Source organism: Lipotes vexillifer, unplaced genomic scaffold, assembly GCF_000442215.2.
Source record: "Lipotes vexillifer unplaced genomic scaffold, Lipotes_vexillifer_v1.1 scaffold1842, whole genome shotgun sequence".
NCBI lineage: Eukaryota > Metazoa > Chordata > Mammalia > Artiodactyla > Lipotidae > Lipotes > Lipotes vexillifer.
The window spans coordinates 432,874-454,362 of NW_006777470.1; the positions used below are offsets into that span (position 1 = coordinate 432,874).

Genomic DNA, 21,489 nt, shown 5'->3' on the forward strand with positions numbered 1-21,489 from the left:
CCAAGGATTTCCCTAAATGAAACCCTCTTTCACTCCCTGGTACTTCCACAGCACAGTTTCAAACACCATTCACCTTCAGAGACACAACAAACCCATATATCACACAAAGACACAGGCGAACACAGACCCATGATCTAAAAACTCAGTGTGGCACCAAAGATGTGACTGTCATCAACAAGTAAGTAAATACCTCATGAAATGTAAACACCCACATTCCAACCGCCCATATTATCCTGTTCTGCTTTTTAACCCCCAAGCCCTTCTCACTAGAGAATGTAGTACCTATTTTGCACACTGAGTCAACCTATTATGTCTTGCCCACTATAATATTTGTGATGTGAGGCCTTCATTCCAATTTATTTCATAACTACCCATTTCTGAATGCCAAGTACAGTATCTGGCATCAATAGGCACTCCAGTATTTGTTGGATGAATGAACTGCGTTATTTAAATGAATTTAGAAACTATTAGTGTATACACCTAAAACAACATCTTGGGATAATCGGTTGTGTGCTCTTCTGTAAGTAATAATCAGCACAGAATTTTAGAAATTAAAAATAATCAATCCAAGAATTTTCTTCAGTTCCCTAATATCAACCACAAGGTAGGTTGAAAAAGGTGAAGGAACTTGCCCAAGGTTATTGTGTTAGTCAGCAGGAGCGCTCATTTAACAGTCAGGGCTTATGTAAAAAAGAGTGGATATATGTATATGTATAACTAATTCACTTTGCCGTACACCTGAAACTAACACAACATTGTAAATCAAGTCTACTCCAATAAAAATTAAAAAAAAAAAAATAGGGCTTTCGATTTCCAGCTCAGTACCATTTCCTTAGATCTGATGACCTTAGTAAAGTTCACCTTAATAATATTTTTCAGGCTGGGCTGAGACACCAATCCAAACTCCTTTAACTTTGTGGTACCCATGTCTGAATCCTCCCTGATTGTGTTCTATCCTTCTAGATTTGGGGACCAAAACTGCTTGTGGTTTCCTTGGCACTTAAGTTTTATATAAAGATAAAAAATGTTTTTAACTCAGTTTTTTAAGGCTCAAAAGTACTATACTGCTGTACTAACAACAGCACATGACATGACTAGGAAATGGAGCAGGACTCTATGGTCCTTGCCCCCCTTGTCCTCAGCCTGCCTTTGGTCTGTGGAAAAACTTTAGCCAAAGAATAAGTTTAATCAGAGAAGTGCCAAAATGGAGAAGCAAAGAAAAGCAGTCAACAGGACAAAACAGTAATAGTTTAGTCATAAAGCAAAGTCAAGGACCTTTAGTTCCTCCTCAAGGGCTATACATCATATTTTAAGCCACATCCCACGAGCTGTCTTATAGATACTGAAACCCTCACCAGGTGGAGGAAGTTAACTACATGATGACCAGACTGTAGCCACGACAGAAGTTGCCACAATTCCGAGAACTGGCCTCAAGGAAAAGGGAATAAACCAACCCTGGAACTGAAGAACAATCAAGATGATGCTGGTCAGGCCACCACATAATCAATTTCAAGATGACTGTCAGAGGTGGCTGTGCTGTTTCTGCACGCAGCCCCCTCCCTCTGTCTATACAAGCTCTTGCCCCCTGGTGGTCAGTGGGGGGAGTCGGACTTCAGACAGTAGTCCAGCACCCCCAATGCCCCACCCCTGCTGTTGCCGGCATCCAAAACAAAGCAAACTTTCCTGTCCACCAACCGTGCCTCTTTATTGGCTTTTGAGTGGCGAGCAGCTGGACACCACTTTTGGTTACAACCGTAGCTAATAAATGGTCAAATTTTAACAGAAGAATGTTGATAATTTTTTAGAAAAGAATTTCTTTTTACATGTTTACTGAGTATTTCTGAACTAAAACCAGGGACCAAGTTGGACTAACTACATTACCAAACCTACAGAAAATAAGTATATATAATAGGAAGACAACTAGTTTTTAAATTAGCTTAGGAATGACTAAATGACATTTAGGAATGACTTACCTTTATTTTACAAGCATGTGTGGAAGACTCCAATTTTAGATATTTTTTGTACAAAATAATCTTTTCATGTTCACTAAAAATAAAAAAGATTTAATTTATAAAAAATTTTACACATTATCACTTTTAACAGTTACATTTAAAAATAAAGGTTTCCAGGACAATATTTAAATCCTTGGATTCAGTTTTTCTGGTGAGGCATAAACAGCTGGGACTTCCTACTGAAGTGCACTGACTACAAAGAAAACATCTGCCACTTATCTAATTTAAAAAATTAGATATCAAATGTACACTTATATAGCACAGAGCACACTGTAAAGCTCAATAACATACCCGTTATGTCCAACATGCACGGTATATAAAACACTTCATATTTTGATTCGTATTAAGGAGAGATTAGGTCAGAATCTTTGTAAGAAATCAGAAAAAAAAATCAAGAAGTATAAAAATGGGTTAAGTATGCTGGTACGGCACAGTGTCGGGCTCACGCACTATGTGTAAAGAGTTTCCTACAGGAAAATGTTCAAAGTTCCAGACTGATAGACAACTTAATTTTTGGAAAACTGATCGCTGTGAGTTAAAGAAAACAGACAAGAAACACTTACCAGAACTTCATCTGATCATAGTCTTCCACTAACTAGCTATGATCTTTTACCAACTACTCTCTCTTCCACTAGCTCTCAATTTCCACGTTTATAAAAACAACTAGGCTGATCTAGACTGTCTTTAAGATCCCTAAAGGTCTAAACTTGTATGTTTTTATCTTCTCTCCCCTAGTATCTGGCACCAATGTCAGAGAATCGATAAACATCACAAAAGCTCAAGAAAATAAAACACTACTTAGAAGAACACTTCCACACGCACACGTCACAAACCTGTTATCCAGAACATTACAAACATTCTTGCCCCTACTGGTTCCACAGTACTCCTCTCCCGAGTATACTTCCATATTTCTGGCTGAACTTAAAATGCCAATAGAAACGATTTCTTCACCTCCAGGAGGGTCACATCTCAGGTAAAGGAAGCAGGGGTTTTCATCTTGGCTGTTCACGTTCCTTTTCAAAATCACCAGATGCTGGCTGAAAAGAAAATGAAGAATATTATACAGTCCTCTGAACACTGTCATTAACCCACTTAATGGGCCACAGGGGTTGACATGTTATCCTACTCATTTACATTTGCATTTGGAGACCAAGCGCCTTGCAAAACACTGACGAAATGCTCAATACAGAATTCCTAAGGAAATGATGCTTTAGACATGAGGGCTCTCCACTCTCTTTTCCCTTGACTTCTGTAATACATTCTAAGCGACTTCCTATAATTGCCTGTCCCGTTAATGAAATATATGTACTGGGCAGCTAATGTAAATTAAAAAACAGTTCAGACCAGACTGAGGGACTGTAAACGGAGAGCGACTTCCGCCTCGTCCGGCTGCAAACCCCAGAGCCGCAGCTTCTCGCCGGGGTGGGGAGAGACCAACTGCCGTAAACGCGCGTGCACACCCCGGCCGGTTTGGGCGGAGGGTTCAAAATCTGCGGCCGGGGAGAGCTGGTGTCCGGCGCATGCGCACTGACAACTTGGTCCAGCTGCTGGGCTGTGCGCAGGCGCGGTGCGGTGCGCGTGGGAACCCAGAGGTGGTTTGACGTTGGCCCCGGAGATGTCGTGTGGATGGTTGGACTTACTCTCCTACACGGTTAGGACAGTACGTCGTGAGGTAGGTGTGATGTCGTGGCTCTCGAGACCTGAAGGACCTCGTCCCGACCCTCGCTGTCTGTGTCGCGGGCGCCAAGCCTTTCCGCGGACTGCGGTGGGGTGCGGGGGGCTGGGGACGCGGCGGCCGGGCAATGGAGTCGCCTTTTCAGAAAGTCCTCAGCCCGCTCCGCACACGCGCTCTCTCCTCCGAGGGTGTCAGGTGGGTGCCGGTCGTTCGGCTTTAGCTGAGGAGGAGGTTGGGACGCTGTCGCCCTTGGTGTGGGGCCGGGGCGGGTGGCGTGTGAGGAAGGTCTGTGGCCCTGGCGCTTTCGCCCTGCCAGGTGGCCTGGGCCGTCCTCGTATCCCCCGGGCCGGGTGGAAGGTGAAGAAAGGCCGGGGCCCGAAGCGGGGTGGGGTCTGCTTTCCCGGCCCCGGGAAGAGCGAGCCGGACGGCGGCCTCGGGTCTGCGGTGGAGCAGGATGCGAGCTGGACCTGAAAGACCCTGAAGCTTTGGGTCCAGGGAGGTGGGAGCGGGTGGCTCTTTCCACATGCCCCTGGGATAGGAAGGCCTATGATGCCTTTCACCCCCTTTCAACCGCACCTTGTGAAGATGTGCAAAGTAGAGTAAAATACACTTGTAATGTCAGCATTCTGTAAATTTGGCCCCGTCACTTCTGTAGTTCTGGTGGTGTTCTGTGTAGGAAATAGACATCGAACTCTGCTACGGCAATTCCCTGGCTGTCCAGTGGTTAGAACTCGGTGCTTTCACTGCGGTGGCCTGGGTTCCATCCCGGGCCGGGGCACTAAGATCCCAGAAGCCGTGTGGCGTGGCCAAAAAAAGAAAAAAAAAAAGAAAGAAAGAAAAAGAAATCTTTCCTCACGTTAGTTTTGTCTTAGTACTTGCTACTATGGGTTTTCTGGGCAAAGTAATGTTTATTTTCTTTTTCTTAAGTTTTCATCTGAGTTGTCATGTTGGGATATTTACCTAATGAGAATACAGTGCTCTTTTGCCTTCTTTTTACGTACTTGTGGAGTGGTGCTAGAAAAATTATTAATGTATTTTTCTATAAGTAGTTTTCCAGAGTGTTTGTTAGATGGACTTAGGAAGATTGAAAGAGAAACCTACCACAGATTTGATAGGTACAAAATTTATAAAGTTAAAAGTCCTTAACTGTAAATTTTCTGGTTTTAATGATTGCAGAGATTAGTCCCCCAGACTTAACGGTAAGCAGTGTATTTGTCATGTATGTCCTGCCTCTTGTGGTCGTAAGGTAGCTTTGATCCATGTTAGACTTGTGCACAGTCCGAAGGAAAACTGGCTCTTCTTCAGAAATACCAATCTGCAATTTATGTGCAAGATCAATATTAACAACTGGATGTTGGCTTCCTTAAATAAAGCTGAAAGACCATAGGTCAGAAAACTAAAGACTTCTGTGGTCCCCCCTCTTTTATTCCCATATATCCAATAAATCACTGTCTTGATTTCCCTCCTCCTTTTTTTTCTTTTTAAGGAAAACTTCTTCTTTTTCTCCATCTCTGCCTTTTCTGTTTTCCAGCACTGACTTTCAACTGAAAAGTTCCAGGATTTTCTTTATTGGTCTTCTAGCCTTTTTTTTTTTTTGGCCGCACCACACGGCTTTCAGGACCTTCGTTCCCCGACCAGGGCTCGCACCCGGGCGCCGGCGGTGAAAGCGGGGAGTCCTAATCACAGGACTGCCAGGAAATTCCCGAGCCTTCATTTTAATTACCTCCATTTCATCCTCTGCATTGCCCTCTGATCCTTCTGGTGTTTGCTGCGCCAGACTGAGTCACATCTCTCATTAGAATGGCACACAAAGCCTTTGGTACTCCTACTCGTGCCTGCCTCCCATTCTCCCCCACCTCTGCACATACTTCTCCCTCTATCTGCAATGCTTTTCCTTTTGGATAGCAGGGCAGATTCTGTTCATATTAAAAAGCAAGTACAGACCTCCATTGTGCTACAGAATTAATCACTAATTCCTCTGAACTACACTTTGTAGGTACTATAATTCTCTTGTGGTTTGGGACTTTATGAAATAATTCTCACATTTGTGTTTCCTACCATGTGTATACTTATGGAAATTAGGAAGTATTTTACAGCTGGTAGAGGGTTTTTGTATGGAATTGATAGGGATAACAATAGAAGCCCTTCCTTGTTGGCCCAACACCCCTGCGTCATTTTTATGCCCATTGTTTCCACTGACTCTTTACTGGACTCTGGGACGTTGGGGTTTGGGGGAAGGATATGGTCCTAGACTGAACCAGGAGGATCCATTCCTAGTTGTAGCCAGGTGTTTGGCAGCATGCTTGGTGTTGCCATGGCAAAGCTAGCACCTGTGGTACAGGGGAATGTCATGCCCATGAAGAACTTGGGAGCTTGGAAGTGGACCTTTGTAACTTCCCTTGGTTCTTTACTGTTGGAGAATTCTTGGGCTGGCTGTATACAAGTTGAGGACTGGACGTCCTCGTGAGAGTAAGTAAGCAGGAGGCGTGACTATGGCATGCAGACCCTTCTGATTCCTAAGGGCTGCTTATCCTCAGCTATGTCCACAGATACTCTGTTTATCTCTGCTCTGCAAGTAGTCTCACTACTCTCTAGTCTCACTACCTTCTGTGTACTGTGTATACATTCCGTGTATATATTTCATGGGGGCCATCAACCCAAATTCGGAAAGATATTCCCATCTTTACTTTTGTTAACCTCCTACTGAAATTTAACAGTTTAATGATTAGTAAAACTAGCCACAGTAGAATTAGTAGACTTAGAAACACCTGTCGCCTTGTCACTAAAATAAATGACATTTTCACATCACAGTCTTCTTAGAGCTGTCTCAAAATTTTATCAAAACTTCAAACTTATAGTTATTAGCTACCACTATAAATTTTTATTTTTATAAGTCAGTTCATTAAGATATAGTCAACATAAAGAGTCACCAATTTTAGTGTATAATTATTTGCCTTTTGACAGATACATATAGTTATATAATGAACTCTACAATATGCCATGATTTGTGTGTGGTAGTTATTAGACCCGTCAGTATTCTGGGCATTGAATCTAATTGTAAAGAAGCACATATACTACTATATTATACATTTGGTTTTTAAAATATTTTGTGACGATTTCAATTTGCTTGATTTCATTTGTAATCCTATGTATTTTATGTTAAATACTTAAATGTATTATTCTGAAAGGGTCCATAGGATTCACCAGACTAAGTTTCTCCATGACACAGAAAGGTTAAGAGCTTCTATTACTGTCCATCTTCCCACCACTATCTTAGGGTATGGTAGAATATAGGCACCTTTTAAGCCTTTAAGGTCTAGTTGGTTAGTCACTGACGAGGTCAGAAAGTGGCAATATGGTGACAAGTTTGCAGTTTGTTCTCCTTGATTTATTTTGGCCTCATTGCATTTTATAAAACAGTTAGGGGAGGAAGGGATTGGATAGGAATTGAGAGAGGTCACATGGTATGATTTGCCTCAGTAGAAAACTTCCAGACAGAACCCCCTGATGAATGTAACAAATGGACTTAGGAAAAACTACACAAATCTAATTTTTAAAAATATATCTTTAGAGCATTGAAGAAAAATATTGAAAGCAATGACTTTGACACAAAAGGCATATAACAGAGTTTGGAAGAAGATAATCCTGAAAAATCTGATATCTCCTAACCCTTTAGTTGTTAGATACTTGTTATGTAGCCTTAGAGAATAATATCGTGGCAGTTCACCAAATACAGGTGAACTCCCTTGTGCCACCCCCTGCCACAATTCATTTGTGTGAAGGATGTACTGTCTATTGCCAGGCTCCATTACCTCCTGACATGCTTCTGGGACCAAAGTGAAGGAGTCTAACCTGGAAATGCTGGGAACAGATATCTTTATAATATCTTTATGGTTTACATTTAATTTCTTTTTAGAAAAATTTTTAGAATTTCAGTTATACGTGTATTCTTATTTCTTCATTTGCTTTAGAAGGTCATATTTACATTACCTCTGATGTATTTTTCAGTAAATATGCAATTATGGAAAAAATTTCTTTGACTCTTGTATCCTTTTCTGGTGACGTTTCTTTTACTTTTTTATTTTAAAAGTTTTTGTATTATCCACTTTGGGACTTGAGACAGCTGGTTTATTTATTTATTTTTTCATATGTATATGAAGCTGTTTCTTTATTTTTTAATTTTTTATTGGAGTATATTTGCTTTACAATGTTGTGTTAGTTTCTGCTGTACAGCAAAGTGAATCAGTTATACGTATACATATTGACATATCCCCTCTTTTTTAGATTTCCTTCCCATTTAGGTCACCACAGAGCACTGAGTAGAGTTCCCTGTGCTATACAGTAGGTTCTCATTATTTATCTATTTTATGCATAGTAGTGTATATATGAGACAGCTGGTTTAAAATCACAACAAAAGAACAGGTTGAATAGAAATTAAAGGAGGAGGTGTAGCAATTTGAGAAGATATATCTGGTGCTAGATAGGGGTTAGCAAACTTTGTAAAGGGCCAGATAATCTTTTAAGCTTTGTAGGCCACTTTCTATTGACGCTACTCAATTCTGCTGTTGTAGCATGAAAGCAAAAATAGACAACTTCTAAACAAATGAGTATCACTGTGTTCCAAAATCTTTATGGACACTGACATTTGAATTTCATGTAATTTCCATGTCATGAAATATTACTTTGAATTTTAGCTCAACCATTCTTAGCTCATGGACCATACTAAACAGTGGGCTTGTACTTACAAATGAAATTTGTACTAAAAAGAATTTTTACTATTCTGTACTGTTAACTTTGTACTATTACAATTTGTACAATTAAAGAGAAATTAAGAAAACAATCCCACTGTCATTGTGTCTTGGCATCCTTGCATCTTTCCACATAGGCCATGCAAGCAAAGGCTATTCTGAGTTTTGGCGGAATGCTTTGTATTCCTCCTAGATCAAGAGACGATGAGAGGCTTGTAAGGAATCGTTATAGGATCTTCTGTCACTTCCTTCTCTCCTCCGGGAGGTTGTCATTGAGACAGTTTCTCATTGTCTCTGGATTCTGATGAGGTCTGAGGCTTTCTGCCTTGCCCCCTCCCCACCCCTTTCCCCCCTCCAAAATAAAACTTCAGAATATAAATCCACTTAGCTACAGGCTAGAACTGACTCCTCCGCATCGAAATACTCCACAACTTGCACTGCAGGCATTCAGCCTCTCTTGCTTTGGTCTCATCCTGTTTGGAGTGTGGAACAGGGATTTGGCACATCTTTCACTGTCTCTGTACATAATAAACTGTCTGAATCTAGAAGTGGATTGTTTTATCTTTACCAGCAGAATCAGTCGGGTCTCACCCTGTCTTATGGGTGTGTGACAGTGCCCTGCTACTCACCTTCATCCAGGTCAGTCCTTTGACTCTTAAGAATTTGCATTTTGGGGGAAGAGCAGAGAAGGTTTAATCAACTCATTTATGATCTTAACAAACAGAACTGCAAAGCAAGAATGTCTTATCAATTCCACGAGTAATTAATTACTCAGTGCCTACTCTGTGCTGTGTATTGAGATACCCCAGTGAAGGGCTTTAGTTATAGTACTCTCTATAAACATTCTGTGAACGAGTGGGGTAAAGGGAACACTCCCTTTTTGGGAATTGCTGATAATAAACCAGTCATACAGCTGCGGTATTCTCACATACATCTGTGTATGGCTGGAATTGATATGTATCCCTGGAGGCCAGCAGGAAACTTATTCATCAGATGGTGTGAGAGACCAGAATTATAAGACTGCTGGCCCTCAGAGCTGCCAAGCCATTTGCCATGATGGAGGCGTTAAGAAGCCTTGTTGTCCCTTTGCCCCTTTTCATTTTACCATGTTTGGCAAATGAATCTGACTGAGGCTGAGGGAAAAAAAAAATTTAACCAGGGTTTCAAATGAAATCAGTTAAGTTATCCTTTCAAAAGGCCACAGTCAGAAATTTTAAAATTAAATTATCCACTGCTGGACATAATATGGAGAAACATTTGCTGTTATACACTCTTTAAGTGGAAGATTATGTTAGTATCACATTTCTTCAGAGCAGTTCGACACTATATAAATATGTGGAACTTGACCTGGTAATTCTAGTTCTAAGAATTTATCTTTATGAAATAATCAGATATATGCATAAACTTGTGTATCAAAGTGTTAATTATGGCATGCTCATTATTGTAAAATATTAAAGAGAACACACATTTGTAAACCCATACAACCCATACAAAGGATTACTCCAAAGTTAATTCTTTTTTTTTTTTGCGGTACGCGGGCCTCTCACCGTTGTGGCCTGTCCCGCTGCGGAGCACAGGCTCCGGACGCACAGGTTCAGCGGCCATGGCTCACGGGCCCAGCCGCTCCGCGGCATGTGGGATCTTCCCAGACCGGGGCACGAACCCGAGTCCCCTGCATCGGCAGGCGGACTCCCAACCACTGCGCCACCAGGGAAGCCCCAAAGTTAATTCTTTAATGGAGGCATATTTATAGGAAAGATACCCATGATTTTATATATATATATATATATATGTGAAGTTGTTAACAGCTCTTTTCCATAAGTAGATTGGATTATGGAATTTTTTTTTCTTTTAATTGTCTTTGCTTTCTTATTTTTCTGTAATAGACATGTATTGTTCTTATGATAAGAGTTGATTTTAAGTAAGTAAATAATTTAAAAGCCCTTATCTTCAAGGCATTACCCTTCAGCCAAAAAGAAGAAAGAAAAATAAAATGGGGGGACTTCCCTGGTGGTCCAGCAGGTAAGATTCCATGTCTCCAAGGCAGGGGGCACGCGTTTGATCCCTGGTTGGGGAACTAGGATCCCACATGCCGTGTGGTGCAGCCCCAAAATAAAAATAAAAGTAAATGATTGTTTTTTTATACATGGTGATTACAAATCACAAGTTAGGTTTCATTACAGATTTTTTTTTAATGCAGTTAAAGAATCTTCTAGTAAATTCATCTTTTTTTTCCCCCCCTTTGGCTGTGCGGCATGTGGGATCTTAACCACTGGACCGCCAGGGAAGTCCCAAACTCATCTTTCTTTACATAGAGAAATCATAAATGCTTTTCTCCCCAAGGGCTCCAGGAAGGAGAAATCAATTTTGGTGGCTTACTTTGTGAGGACATAAGTACACTTCAACATTAGCTGCGTGGTTGTTAGGTTGCGCCCTCCAGACCTGCAGACCTTGTAGTTGCCCAGCCGAGAGACTGAAGAAGGAGCCCGGAGACAGCGACACAGAGACGTTAATGGTTTGTTGGATATATAGGGAGTCTTACAAGTCTTCCAGTTCAGTAGATGTGAAAATTGATGACCAGAGAAGTCACTTAAGACACAGTTACATAGTAATGAAAAGTGGAAGAGGAATCAAATCTTAGCACTCTTGGCTCCAGAGGCCATGTTCTTAAACATAGATCAGTGGTTCTTTAAGTAAGCTTGCATTCCAGTGAGCTAGAGGGCTTGATGAAACACAGGTGGCTGGGTCCCACTGCAGAGTCTCTGACTCAGAAGTTCTGAGCTGAGGCCTGAGAATTTGCGTGTCTAACAAGTTCCAGATACGGCTCCTGATGCTGCTGGCCTCAGGCACACTTTGAGAACCGCTATATTATTATCTTAATTAAATGTTATTGAAGTGACCTCTATTTGACTCTCAAACTAGGAAATAAAAGAGAAGAGGGGCTTCCAAATATTCTGGAATGGTGATGTTATTAGGGGCGATACAGAATATTTTTGCTGTTTTAAGTAGAGGAGAGAGATCACAGCATGGGAAGAACAAGGGAAGAGGAAATTGACATTCAGCATTTACTGGGCACCTCTTGTGTGCCAAGCCTGTGCCAGGGGCTTCATGTTCAGAATATCATCATGCCATAGTATGAAGTAGGCTGTGATATCCCCATTTTACAGACTAGAAAACTGAAGTCGAGTGATGTTAAGTCACTTAGCTAAAGTTATAGAGTGACTAAGGTAGGATAAGAATTCAGGTTTGTCTACGCTTGTGGTTTTTCATCAAAACCACCTTGGAAATGTGTCTTTGGAGGGCATTTGGAGAGACCCTATCAGAATGAGCAGAAAACTAAAATTCTGGGTTAATTGTCTAATAGGTGGCATGGAACTATCTTTAAGAATGTAAAAGTGGTGATGTGGGAACTGGGGAGACACTAAGTCTTGCTTTACCTATATTTGGATGAAAATGGCCTATTTAAATGATTTACCTCTCAGGTATTAACCTGGGCAAGGGAATTGCAAGAGTCTCAGGGTAGCCATGCAAGAAGAGTTACTTCACCTGACAACAGCTTTGGATTTCAAATGACAAAGGAGGTCAATTACCCATGAAAATATCTGTTTGGGGCTGAATTGTGCCCCCTCTCTCCCAATTCACTTGTTGAAGTCCTCACCCCCAGTATCTCAGAATATTATGTATTTGAAGATAGGGCCTTTAAAGAGGTAATCGAGTTAAAATGAGGGCATTAGGGTGGGCCATAATCCAATAAGACTGGTGTTCTTATAAGAAGAGATTGGAACAAACACAGAAAAAGGAACACATGAAGATACAGGGAGAAGGCTGCTGATTTTATTTTATTTTTTGCACTACTGTTATCCCCATCTTAAAACAGTGTTGACACATTGCAGGAGTTCAATAAACATTTATCCTTAAGCTAAATTAAAATCAATTAAACAAAAGATTGAATGGAAAAATCTACACGAGTTAATTTTTACCTCATGGAAAAATATGTTGCACCAAAAACTCCCTGGTCTTGGACTCCTCCATTGCTCATTAATATAACCGTCATCTTGTTTGTGGACAGGATGATGCAGCATGAGCAAGGCCCTCAGCCATGCAGGTGTCTGAAGGTAAAGATGAGAATCCCAGGAGCAGAGTAGAAGGAGCTGTGGAAGGGGCACAGAGCTGGAACTTGGGCCAAGTAAGGGGGCCTCACAGGGTTACTCCCAGTAGACTGGCATCTGGGCTGCTTTCTGCCACCATAGATACAATTTGCAGGTATGAGGGTGTGCAACCACCTGACCCAGGTGTTAGTCACAGGATGGGCACTTGGCAAAATAACTGACCTGGGTAAAAGGCCTTGAGTGTGAATTACAAAGAATTTCCCACAGAGAGAAAACAAGCCCCTGTAATCACAGAGTTCAGCTCACTGATTCTGAATACAGCTACTGCTTACCTTTTGTCATCTGGAACACATGGCCCCTGGTCCCCATCAGTCCCAGTACTCTTGACTAGTCATGCCATGTGAATTGCCAATGAGATAGCTCTTAGGATGAAAACATAATGATAATAACCAGCCCCTTTCCCTAAATGAAATGCAGCTGGATTTCTTTGCCCATCTTTCAGCTCAGAGTCAAAATCAAAGTCTCTGGATAATAGAGTTGGGGGGACTGGAAATAGGAAACGACATACCATTTCAAACGATTTCAGAAGGCGGGGGGCTGGAAAGGTGTTGGACCTGGGAGGATGGGGGCTGGAGGGAAAGATCACAGAACCAGGCCCTAGTTCCAGTCCTGCCAGTGACTTGCTAAGTGATCCAAGGGGGTCATTTGTTCTCTGAGCTTCAGTTTCCTCATCTGCCAAACAGAGGTTTTAGCTGTTTCCTCCTAGTCATCTCTAGAAAGCTGTTACTAAAACACGTTAGAAATGGTCAGGCCAATAGTTCAATGTTGGTAACACAATGTGAAATATCCTTATCAATAAATGAAATAATACTGGTCAGGGCTTACTGCTATGTCCGAATTTATTGCTCTGTTTGAATTTAGAGGCTCAGGTGGGGAAAGGTGTTACCAGATTGATAAAATTCATATTTGAGTCATTGTCCATGACATGTGCTAGCACCTAATGGGTTCTAGGCTCTCTTTTTGATACTCGGGGATCTAGAGTTCGTTCCTCATGAAACTTACACCTTGAAAAAACACACTTTAAACGTACAGAGTCATCAAGTAACTCAACAGTCAAGTAACTACAGGAGTAGAAGGAAACCAAGAGATGAAGTGGTCAGCTCTGTAAGGAAAGTCAACATAGCCTACCTCCTTAATCATGACTTACCATATTCAAGACTGTGTCCCTCAGAATTGTTACTGCTTCAATAGGAAGGAATAAAAAAGAAACCTGGAAAAATGAAACATTTTTGAGTGAGATAAAAAGCAGAAGGAAACCCACAGTTAATTTAACTCAAAGTACTGGGTTCAGTGAGTGTGAGCATAGTAGGTTCCTTTACTCAAGACAAATGTCTGTTCAGAGTTAAAGCAGGAGCTGGAAAACCTTAAGGCAAACAGGAGTCAAATTTTCAGAGAGGTACAAACAAAGGTCATGGATACAGAGGGAAAGGAGCAGTTAACATGGGGTGGGGGGCAGATGGGAATCAGTGAAAAGTTTACAGATGAGATGGCATTTTAGTGAAGCTTTGCAGGATTAGTATTTCAGCTGATAGAGGGGGGGAGAGACTGGAGAGCCATCTAGCCAAAACTCAGGCATGAAAATCCATTGGGTGTGGGGAAATGCAGTGGGGAATGAGGCTGGAAAGATAAGCTGTGATGAGATGACAGGGCCCAGTCTAGGATGACACACGTGAGGTGCCTGGGGTGCACAATTTAATGAGGCATTCACTCTCAGGGTCGGACAAGCGGGGTTGGCACAGTGGCTTTGGTCATTAAGTAGAGGGTTGATGTCAAAATTTCCCACGAGAGACTTCTGCTTCTGGTAAGATGGAGTAGATGTACCTCTCCTTATGCTTCCCACTAACTGCAACTAAAAACCCTGAACGTATAAAACAAACATAAGACTCTGACAGATAGAGAGACGAAAACAGACAAGCTTAGTAACCTTGAGAGCCAAGGAAACATGGTGGTGAGTCCCCTGGATTTTGTTTTCGCTTCATATTTCCAGACTTGGAGCCGAAGAAGCTGGCAACCTGGAAACACCAGTGGGTGCAGACAAAAAAAGCCCAACGAAAGCCTGCTGTTTCTAGCCAGAGGACCAGGAAACAGGCAGCCTAGAAAGAAGGAAATAACTGCTGTGTTCCAGCCAAATGCCACAGAAAAAACTGTGGTCCCACTTCTCCCCTTCCTGTCCTCCACAGCAGAGACTACACGCAGAAACTAGACTTCCATTATCACCAGGCTCTAAAGAGGTGTCCCAACCCTCTCTCTCCAGGTTAGTGCCCGAGAAGCCTGAGTAGACCTGAGACCTGCATCCCTTCCCAGCCCCTGTGGTGTCAGTGGAGACCTTGGGAAGTCTGGACTTCCGCCCTCATCTGGTGGAGATGAGGCACTGTTCCACCTAACTGATGCAGCGATACCAGAAGAAGCCTAGTGGAAATTCAGGACTTTATCTCCCAGCAGTAATAAAGCCACCTCCAATGTGGTGTCATTGGAGACCAAAGCGCGAGGGGTTTTTCCTTCAGTCTTTACCATAAGAACCTAATTGAGTTCCTAGAGGTAACAATCGTGAAAGTGTGCCCCCCACCACCAAAAACAAAACAAAACAAAACTGAGCCTCCAGGAGGTTTTTGGTTTTGTTTTGTTTTTTTTGTTTTGTTTGTTTTCTCTCTTAAGCTAGTCCTTATTCAGTAATTCATCAATTACTGTTTAATCGTTCCGACCCATTGCTGGCTCCAGCAGTGACTTCTCCTGGTGTACTGTATGCCATGATTCTCTGTATTCACCTGTCTCTTAACTTTTGGGGGTGGCTATTTTCCATGTGACTTCAGTTCTCTTGTTAACTTAAGACTTGTTGATTTTCAGTTTGTTCCAATTTTTTTTTCTTGTTTTGAGGATGACAGTTCCCGAGCTGTTTACATTTTGGAGTGGAAACTGGAAGGTCCATGGTTATCTTTATTTATTTTTTCTTTTGGTTCCTTAGACTGGATAATCTCAACTGACCTGTCTTCACTTTCTTCTCCCTGTTCAAATCTGTAGTTAAGCCCCTCCAGTGAATTTTTTTTTCAGTTATTGTACTTTCCAACTCCAGAATTTCCATTTGGTTCTTTTAAAAAATAATTTCTCTCTCTATTGATATTCTCAATTGGAGACATTATTCTCATACTTTCCTTTAGTTCTTTAGAAGTGGTTTACTTTGGGGATTTCCCTGGTTGTCCAGTGGTTAAGATTCCGCGCCCCCAATGCAGGGGTCCTGGGTTCGATCCCTGGTCAGGGAATTAGATCCCGCATGCCTCAGCTAAGAGCCCACATGCTACAACTAAAAGATCCTGCACACGGCAATGAAGATCCCGTGTGCTGCAACTAAGACCCAGTGCAGCCAAATAAATTAATTAATTAATATTAAAATAAAAAGAAGTGGTTTACTTTGGACATGTTTAAAATAGCTGATTTAAAGTCTTTGTCTAGTAGAGCCAACGTCTGGGCTTCTTCAGGGAAAGTTTTTTTTTTTTTTCATTAGAGTATAGTTGATGTACAGTGTTGTGTTTCAGGTGTACAGCAAAGTGAATCAGTTAGACATATACATATATCCACTCTTTTTTCTTTTCTTTTCTTTTTTTTTTAGATTTCTTTTCCCGTATAGGCCATTACAGAGTATTGAGTACAGTTCCCTGTGCTATACCACAGGTTCTTATTAGTTATCTATTTTATATAAGGTAGTGTGTATATATCAGTCCCAATCTCCCAATTTATCCCCCTCCCCCAGGGAAAGTTTTTATTGATTGCCTCCCTCCTCCCCCTTTTTATGGGCCATACTTTCTTGTTCCTTTGCATATCTTACTTTCTTTTGTTGAGAACTGCACATTTAAAATAATATAGATAATAAAGAGTTCCCTGGTGGCCTAGTGGTTAGGATTCCAGGCTTTCACTATCATAGCCTGGGTTCAGTCCCTGGTTGGGGAACTGAGATCCTGAAAGCCACACACCACGGCCAAAAAAAAGCAATAAAAAATAATATAACATGGCAACTCTAGAAATCAGGTTCTTCCCATTCTCCAAGGTTTGTTGTTGTTGTTTGTTTAGTGACTTTTCTCAACTAATTCATTGTAAAGTCTGTATTCTTTTTTTTTTTTTTTTTTTTTTGCGGTACGCGGGCCTCTCACTGTTGTGGCCTCTCCCGTTGCAGAGCACAGGCTCAGGACGCGCAGGCCCAGCGGCCGTGGCTCACGGGCCCAGCAGCTCTGCAGCATGTGGGATCTTTGCAGACCAGGGCACGAACCCGTGTCCCCTGCATCAGCAGGCGGACTCTCAATCACTGCGCCACCAGGGAAGCCCAAGTCTGTATTCTTTATTGTGTGTGGACACTGAAGTCTCTGTTGATTAGCTTAGTAGTCAGCTAATGATTGGCTACTAAGCATTTAAGATTACCTTAAATGCCTGGAACCAGTATACCTCCCAGTCTTTCATGAGGGGCTCTGTGTGCCTACTGGGGCATGCCTTCAACAGTATCAGCCAAGCAGTTGAAAACTCTGCCTTGGCCTTCACTTCCTGCTTGGGAAAAGCTTCAAGGTCAGCCAGGGTTGAATGCATAGGGCCATCTCATGTCTTTCTTGAGCATGCTCACAACCCTGCATGCACACAGCTTTATACATGTGCATGGACTTCTAGACTCCCACGGATATGTCAGAGCTGTTCAAAACCCCTGTGGACATCTAATTTACCAGCTTTTCCTTTAAGCTTTTTGGCTAGTCTGTCAGTTGCCCCAAATAATCCAATGCCTCAGAGAGCCAGGAAGTTAAAACATTTTGCCAAAAGTTTTGCCAAAAGTTCTGTGAGGAGAAGACTTCTTTGCACTGAGTGGACTCCAAGTTAGGTCAAATGCAGATAGCTTTGCAAGCAAGTGACGTCTTCCAGAAAACCAGCAGGTGAGTCAGATAATGACAGTTCTTTGGGAATGAGACTCTGAAAGGGCTCTGCCTCTATTCTGCTCCCTCTGGTGGCTGCGTTGGAATCTAGGCTGTTGAAAATAAGGCTACCATGGAGCTGGAGAGTGAATGATAGAACAGTGCCACAAAGCATGCTGTTCAATACTGAGATTCAGTTGTTCTTAAATAAATGTTTCCTGAGCTGCTGAAAGCTTATAGTTAGTATCCAGAGTCAGAAAAACCTGATTCTGTCAATTTCTTTTTTTGCCAGATTTTTCATTGCTTTTACAGAGGAGAGAATTTTCAGAGATCTTATGCCACCATTTTGGGTTATATCTCCCCTGCAGTTTGTAACCTCACCCAGGGTTTGGCCAGAGCAGCAAGGAATAACCCTTTGTAGTTAAAGTAATTCCCTCATTTAATGGAACCAGCTTTGCTGATGTGAGTACCTTGAAATCACAGAAACCCGATTTAAAACAGATACCCTCTTCAAATTGCTTTCTGAAATCTTTTTGTCTTAACTATAAATTATGATAATATTCTGAAGTCAATGAACCTATATCCAAATCCTGTTCAAAGCTACAAGTATATACTATTACATTGTGTTACTAAAACATAAAGTCTAACCAGCCTTCTATGACTGTACTTTTAGATATGAGTATTTTTAGATATTAGCCTCCCCACATCACTGTCTTTTTATTTTGTTGAAATCCCAAATTCGCTTTTTTTTCCCCCCCAAATTTGCTTTTGATTAACAGTCAAACCTTAAATGGTCCTCTGAGAGAAACAAAATCTGAAAAGGTGAGATTGAAATTAAATGATTTTAAATAGTATTTGGGCATTCACATTTCCATTGGTGCTAAAATATGTCTGAACATGGAATGGAATTCAGAACTCCATGAAAGAGAGCTGGTGTCCAAAGAGTTGATGTCACACAGCCTAAGGCCTGATAGGCACACAAGTTGGAGCTGGACAGTGGTTGTCCATTCTGGTCGCACTGGTGGAGACTGAGCTTCTAAAAGCGAGCTCTTCAAACTTATATCTCAATTACTCCTAACAAGGATAATTAGAATTTTCTTTCTCAAATTAAGGGTTTGAGAAATTCCTGATAAGATGTACTATTCCCTAAAGTTGATTTTAATTGTAATTCTTTTAAACTGTCGGCATTTATCCAGCTTTGGCGACTTAGATGCTCGTAAGTATGCTTTGGCAGTTGGATTGTTTATTCCTCTCTTCTGGCTCACTTTTCCCCAGTTTCAGGGAGTCAGATTAAACAAAATCCTTATTCCACACAAATGGGACTTCCTGGAAAGATTTAGTGTTTAGGAGGAAAAATGGCAGTTGTCAGAGGGAGAATTGAAAGCTTCCTTTTCCTGAAACACATATCACAAAATAGATTAGTATATTCTTAGTATTTTTGAACATAACATTAAAAAGAAGTCATTCCCTTATTAATTGCCATAGAAGATTTTTAAGCCTGATGTACAGGGAAGGGTTTAATTCTGACTCTGAAAGGGAACATGTATCAGGAGGCCCACGTGTTTGGGAATAAAACCATTTGCTCAAGTGCAGGCTGGTTATTTACAGCTGCACTTTACTGCATGTGAAAGAGAGAAAAAGATTCTTCCCACTTTCTTTCCTTCCTCCTCTCTGGACTTTGCATTTCAGTCCCATCTCATTTAGAAATGAACCCTTTCCCCCGTCTCTGGGCCAGCTTAGGGTCCTGGGCCCCCCCTAGGAAGACTCATTTGTTTTACACACATAAGGATCTGTGGTTTGGGTTCCTTCTTCCTCCACTGAAGGAAGCATATTGAGGTTGCTAGGTGGCTGTGGGGAGGGAAGCCACATTCACTGCTTGCCTGCACTTCTCTGCCTAGGTAAAGCTTCCCAAGCTAACACGATAATTATGTTCTGCATTGGTGGCGGTATCCTTTTGGCTGTGCTTGTGCTGATGGCTGCTGTCATCTGTCTTTACTACAAAGTAGCCAACGCATTGAAGTGAGTGATGTGGGTAAGAGTGGCTAACACTCCCTCAGATGGGATCCTGGGGTTCTGTGCTTGCGTAGGGTCATTCCTTGCCCCATGGCCGCACCCCGGGTGAGGTCAGGAACAGCGGGAGGGTTTGAGACGACAAAAGACAGTGCGTGTAGAATCTTGGTTTCTTCGCCTTCCTGTTTGGGGCTGTGAGCTCATAAGTAGAATGTTCTCAGCCAGGTGGCTCTGTGCTGCTTTGCTGTTACTTGGCCTCATTGAGTTTACCCTCAGCTGGCTAATTCCACACACTGCAGACTGAAGACTGTGTGAATGAGTCTCTCTGCCTGTGTTCACTCAGAGGACGGGCTGAGTTGATCTTCTCTTGCCTGAGTTGGGGAGCTCTCAGTGTGTCCTTGGCCTTGGGGACAGTGAGGTGGGCCTATAGGACTTTGGGGAAGCTGAGTTGTGTGAAGATCCTGGGGTTTGCCCAACAAGGGAGTGTAGATCAGAAAAGTGAGCATTAGATTTTGGGGAAAGGAACCTTTAAATATGGGAGAGATTGGTTGCCAGAAGCAGTGGTGTTCCCATTCATTAACGTTCCAAGGAGGCAGCATAAGTTGTTGAACAGAGTCCTGCATCAAGCTTTCAATGACCTGCCTTTTATTTACAGCTCCTCCTCTGCTTGTATGTGTTTGATCAAGGCACTGTGTTTCTCCATGTCTCAGATTCCTTATCTAATAATGGAGAGAAAAAACAAACAAAAAAGAAGCAGTGGTTTTCCCATTCTAGGGAAGTTAGGCCTGTGTGCTGGAAGGTGAATCCCAGCACCCAGGGGACGGCTGACTTTGGCACCTGTCATGCTCTGCACTTGGAGGGCTTGCAATGATCATCTGGGTGACCCACACTTGCAGTTCACTCTCCCTTATTTGCTGTAACCTGATTTTACATTTCTGGCAATCTTAGGAGAGAAAGGGATTAGACAGGAACTTGGGACGGGGGCAGACCACTTTAGTCTTGGGCTGGTGTCATGTGTTTGATTGGCTCCAGTCCTAAGCTTCTGAGATACCTCTGACAAGTTGTAACAAATGGACTGAGAAGAAAAATTCTAATCCTTTGTTCTGTGTATGTCTTTTCTTTAGAGTTCCAAAGGTACCTATTGGTTCAGCCTTAAAAGATAATCCAGCCATGGTCACCCAGGACAAGGTCACTGCGGCCATCACCACTGGGTCTTATCCCAACCTCCAATGCTGTGATGAATGTAACTTGTATGCTGGCTTTGAAGCCCTGCCACCGTGCTTCTGTGATGCAAACGAGGGACTCTGACTTGGGTGGGCACAAATATCTTTGTGAGCAATATTTATTAGTAGAATGTTTTATTATTCAAGTCAAGTTTTATACTGTTTACATTATATCATGTACTATGTAACATATTTATGTGCTTTTGAATAACTGAAATATTGAAAATAATCCTGTCTGCCTCCAGTATTGTTGTTGTTAGTTATAAAAGTACTTACATTTGTGTAGTACCCACTTTGGGACTTGGGGCAACTAGCTTATAAAGTTATACTGCAATATAAGGAGAGTTAGAGTAGAAAATACACCTATATATCCAACCCCAGAAAAAAAATATTGACCGTAGAGTGTTTCTAGTTTCAGACCCTGCTAAACTTCCCACGGTCGGCCCTCCTCCTTCTAAGGGCTTCATTCACTCTCATCCAGCTACTCTACCACGGGCAGTTGTTACACTGCCCTGGAGGGAAACTCCATTCATCCCAGAGGGAGAACAGCCAGATGGGCTACCTCTGGGTTGAGGTTGCCTGATATGTGCAGTCATGGGGTTGAGCTCTGTGGTGTCAAAAGGACATTTTAAAAACCCGAGATTCCTCCTCCTGCTATCTTCCAAATCTTCAGAAGCAGATTTTTTTCTTCTTTTTGGATCACTTTAACACTGATTATTGCTGACTCAGCTGTCAGTGTCTTTAACTGCAAACAGGAACCTCCTGCTGA

The 21,489-nt window shown here is 42.0% G+C and overlaps 2 protein-coding genes across 2 annotated transcripts in view; one reads left to right on the top strand and one right to left on the bottom strand.

Moving 5' to 3' along the window:
• The window catches only part of LOC103078441 (uncharacterized protein C10orf88-like), a 29,319-nt gene extending 12,146 nt beyond the window's left edge, over window positions 1–17,173 (bottom strand). The window contains exons 1-4 of the mRNA XM_007451116.1: window positions 17,012–17,173; window positions 5,335–5,363; window positions 2,846–3,049; window positions 1,974–2,046 (exon numbers count right to left, since the gene is read on the bottom strand). Coding sequence (XP_007451178.1) covers window positions 1,974–2,046; window positions 2,846–3,049; window positions 5,335–5,363; window positions 17,012–17,173 — 468 coding nt within the window. The remainder of the gene's footprint in view (window positions 1–1,973; window positions 2,047–2,845; window positions 3,050–5,334; window positions 5,364–17,011) is intronic.
• A 2,241-nt stretch (window positions 17,174–19,414) lies between these two features.
• LOC103078730 (protein FAM24B-like) lies at window positions 19,415–20,805 on the top strand. Its single transcript, XM_007451117.1, has 2 exons — window positions 19,415–19,506; window positions 20,622–20,805. Exons 1-2 carry the CDS (start codon window positions 19,415–19,417, stop codon window positions 20,803–20,805), a joined length of 276 nt encoding a protein of 91 aa, XP_007451179.1.
• Window positions 20,806–21,489: the final 684 nt, after the last annotated feature.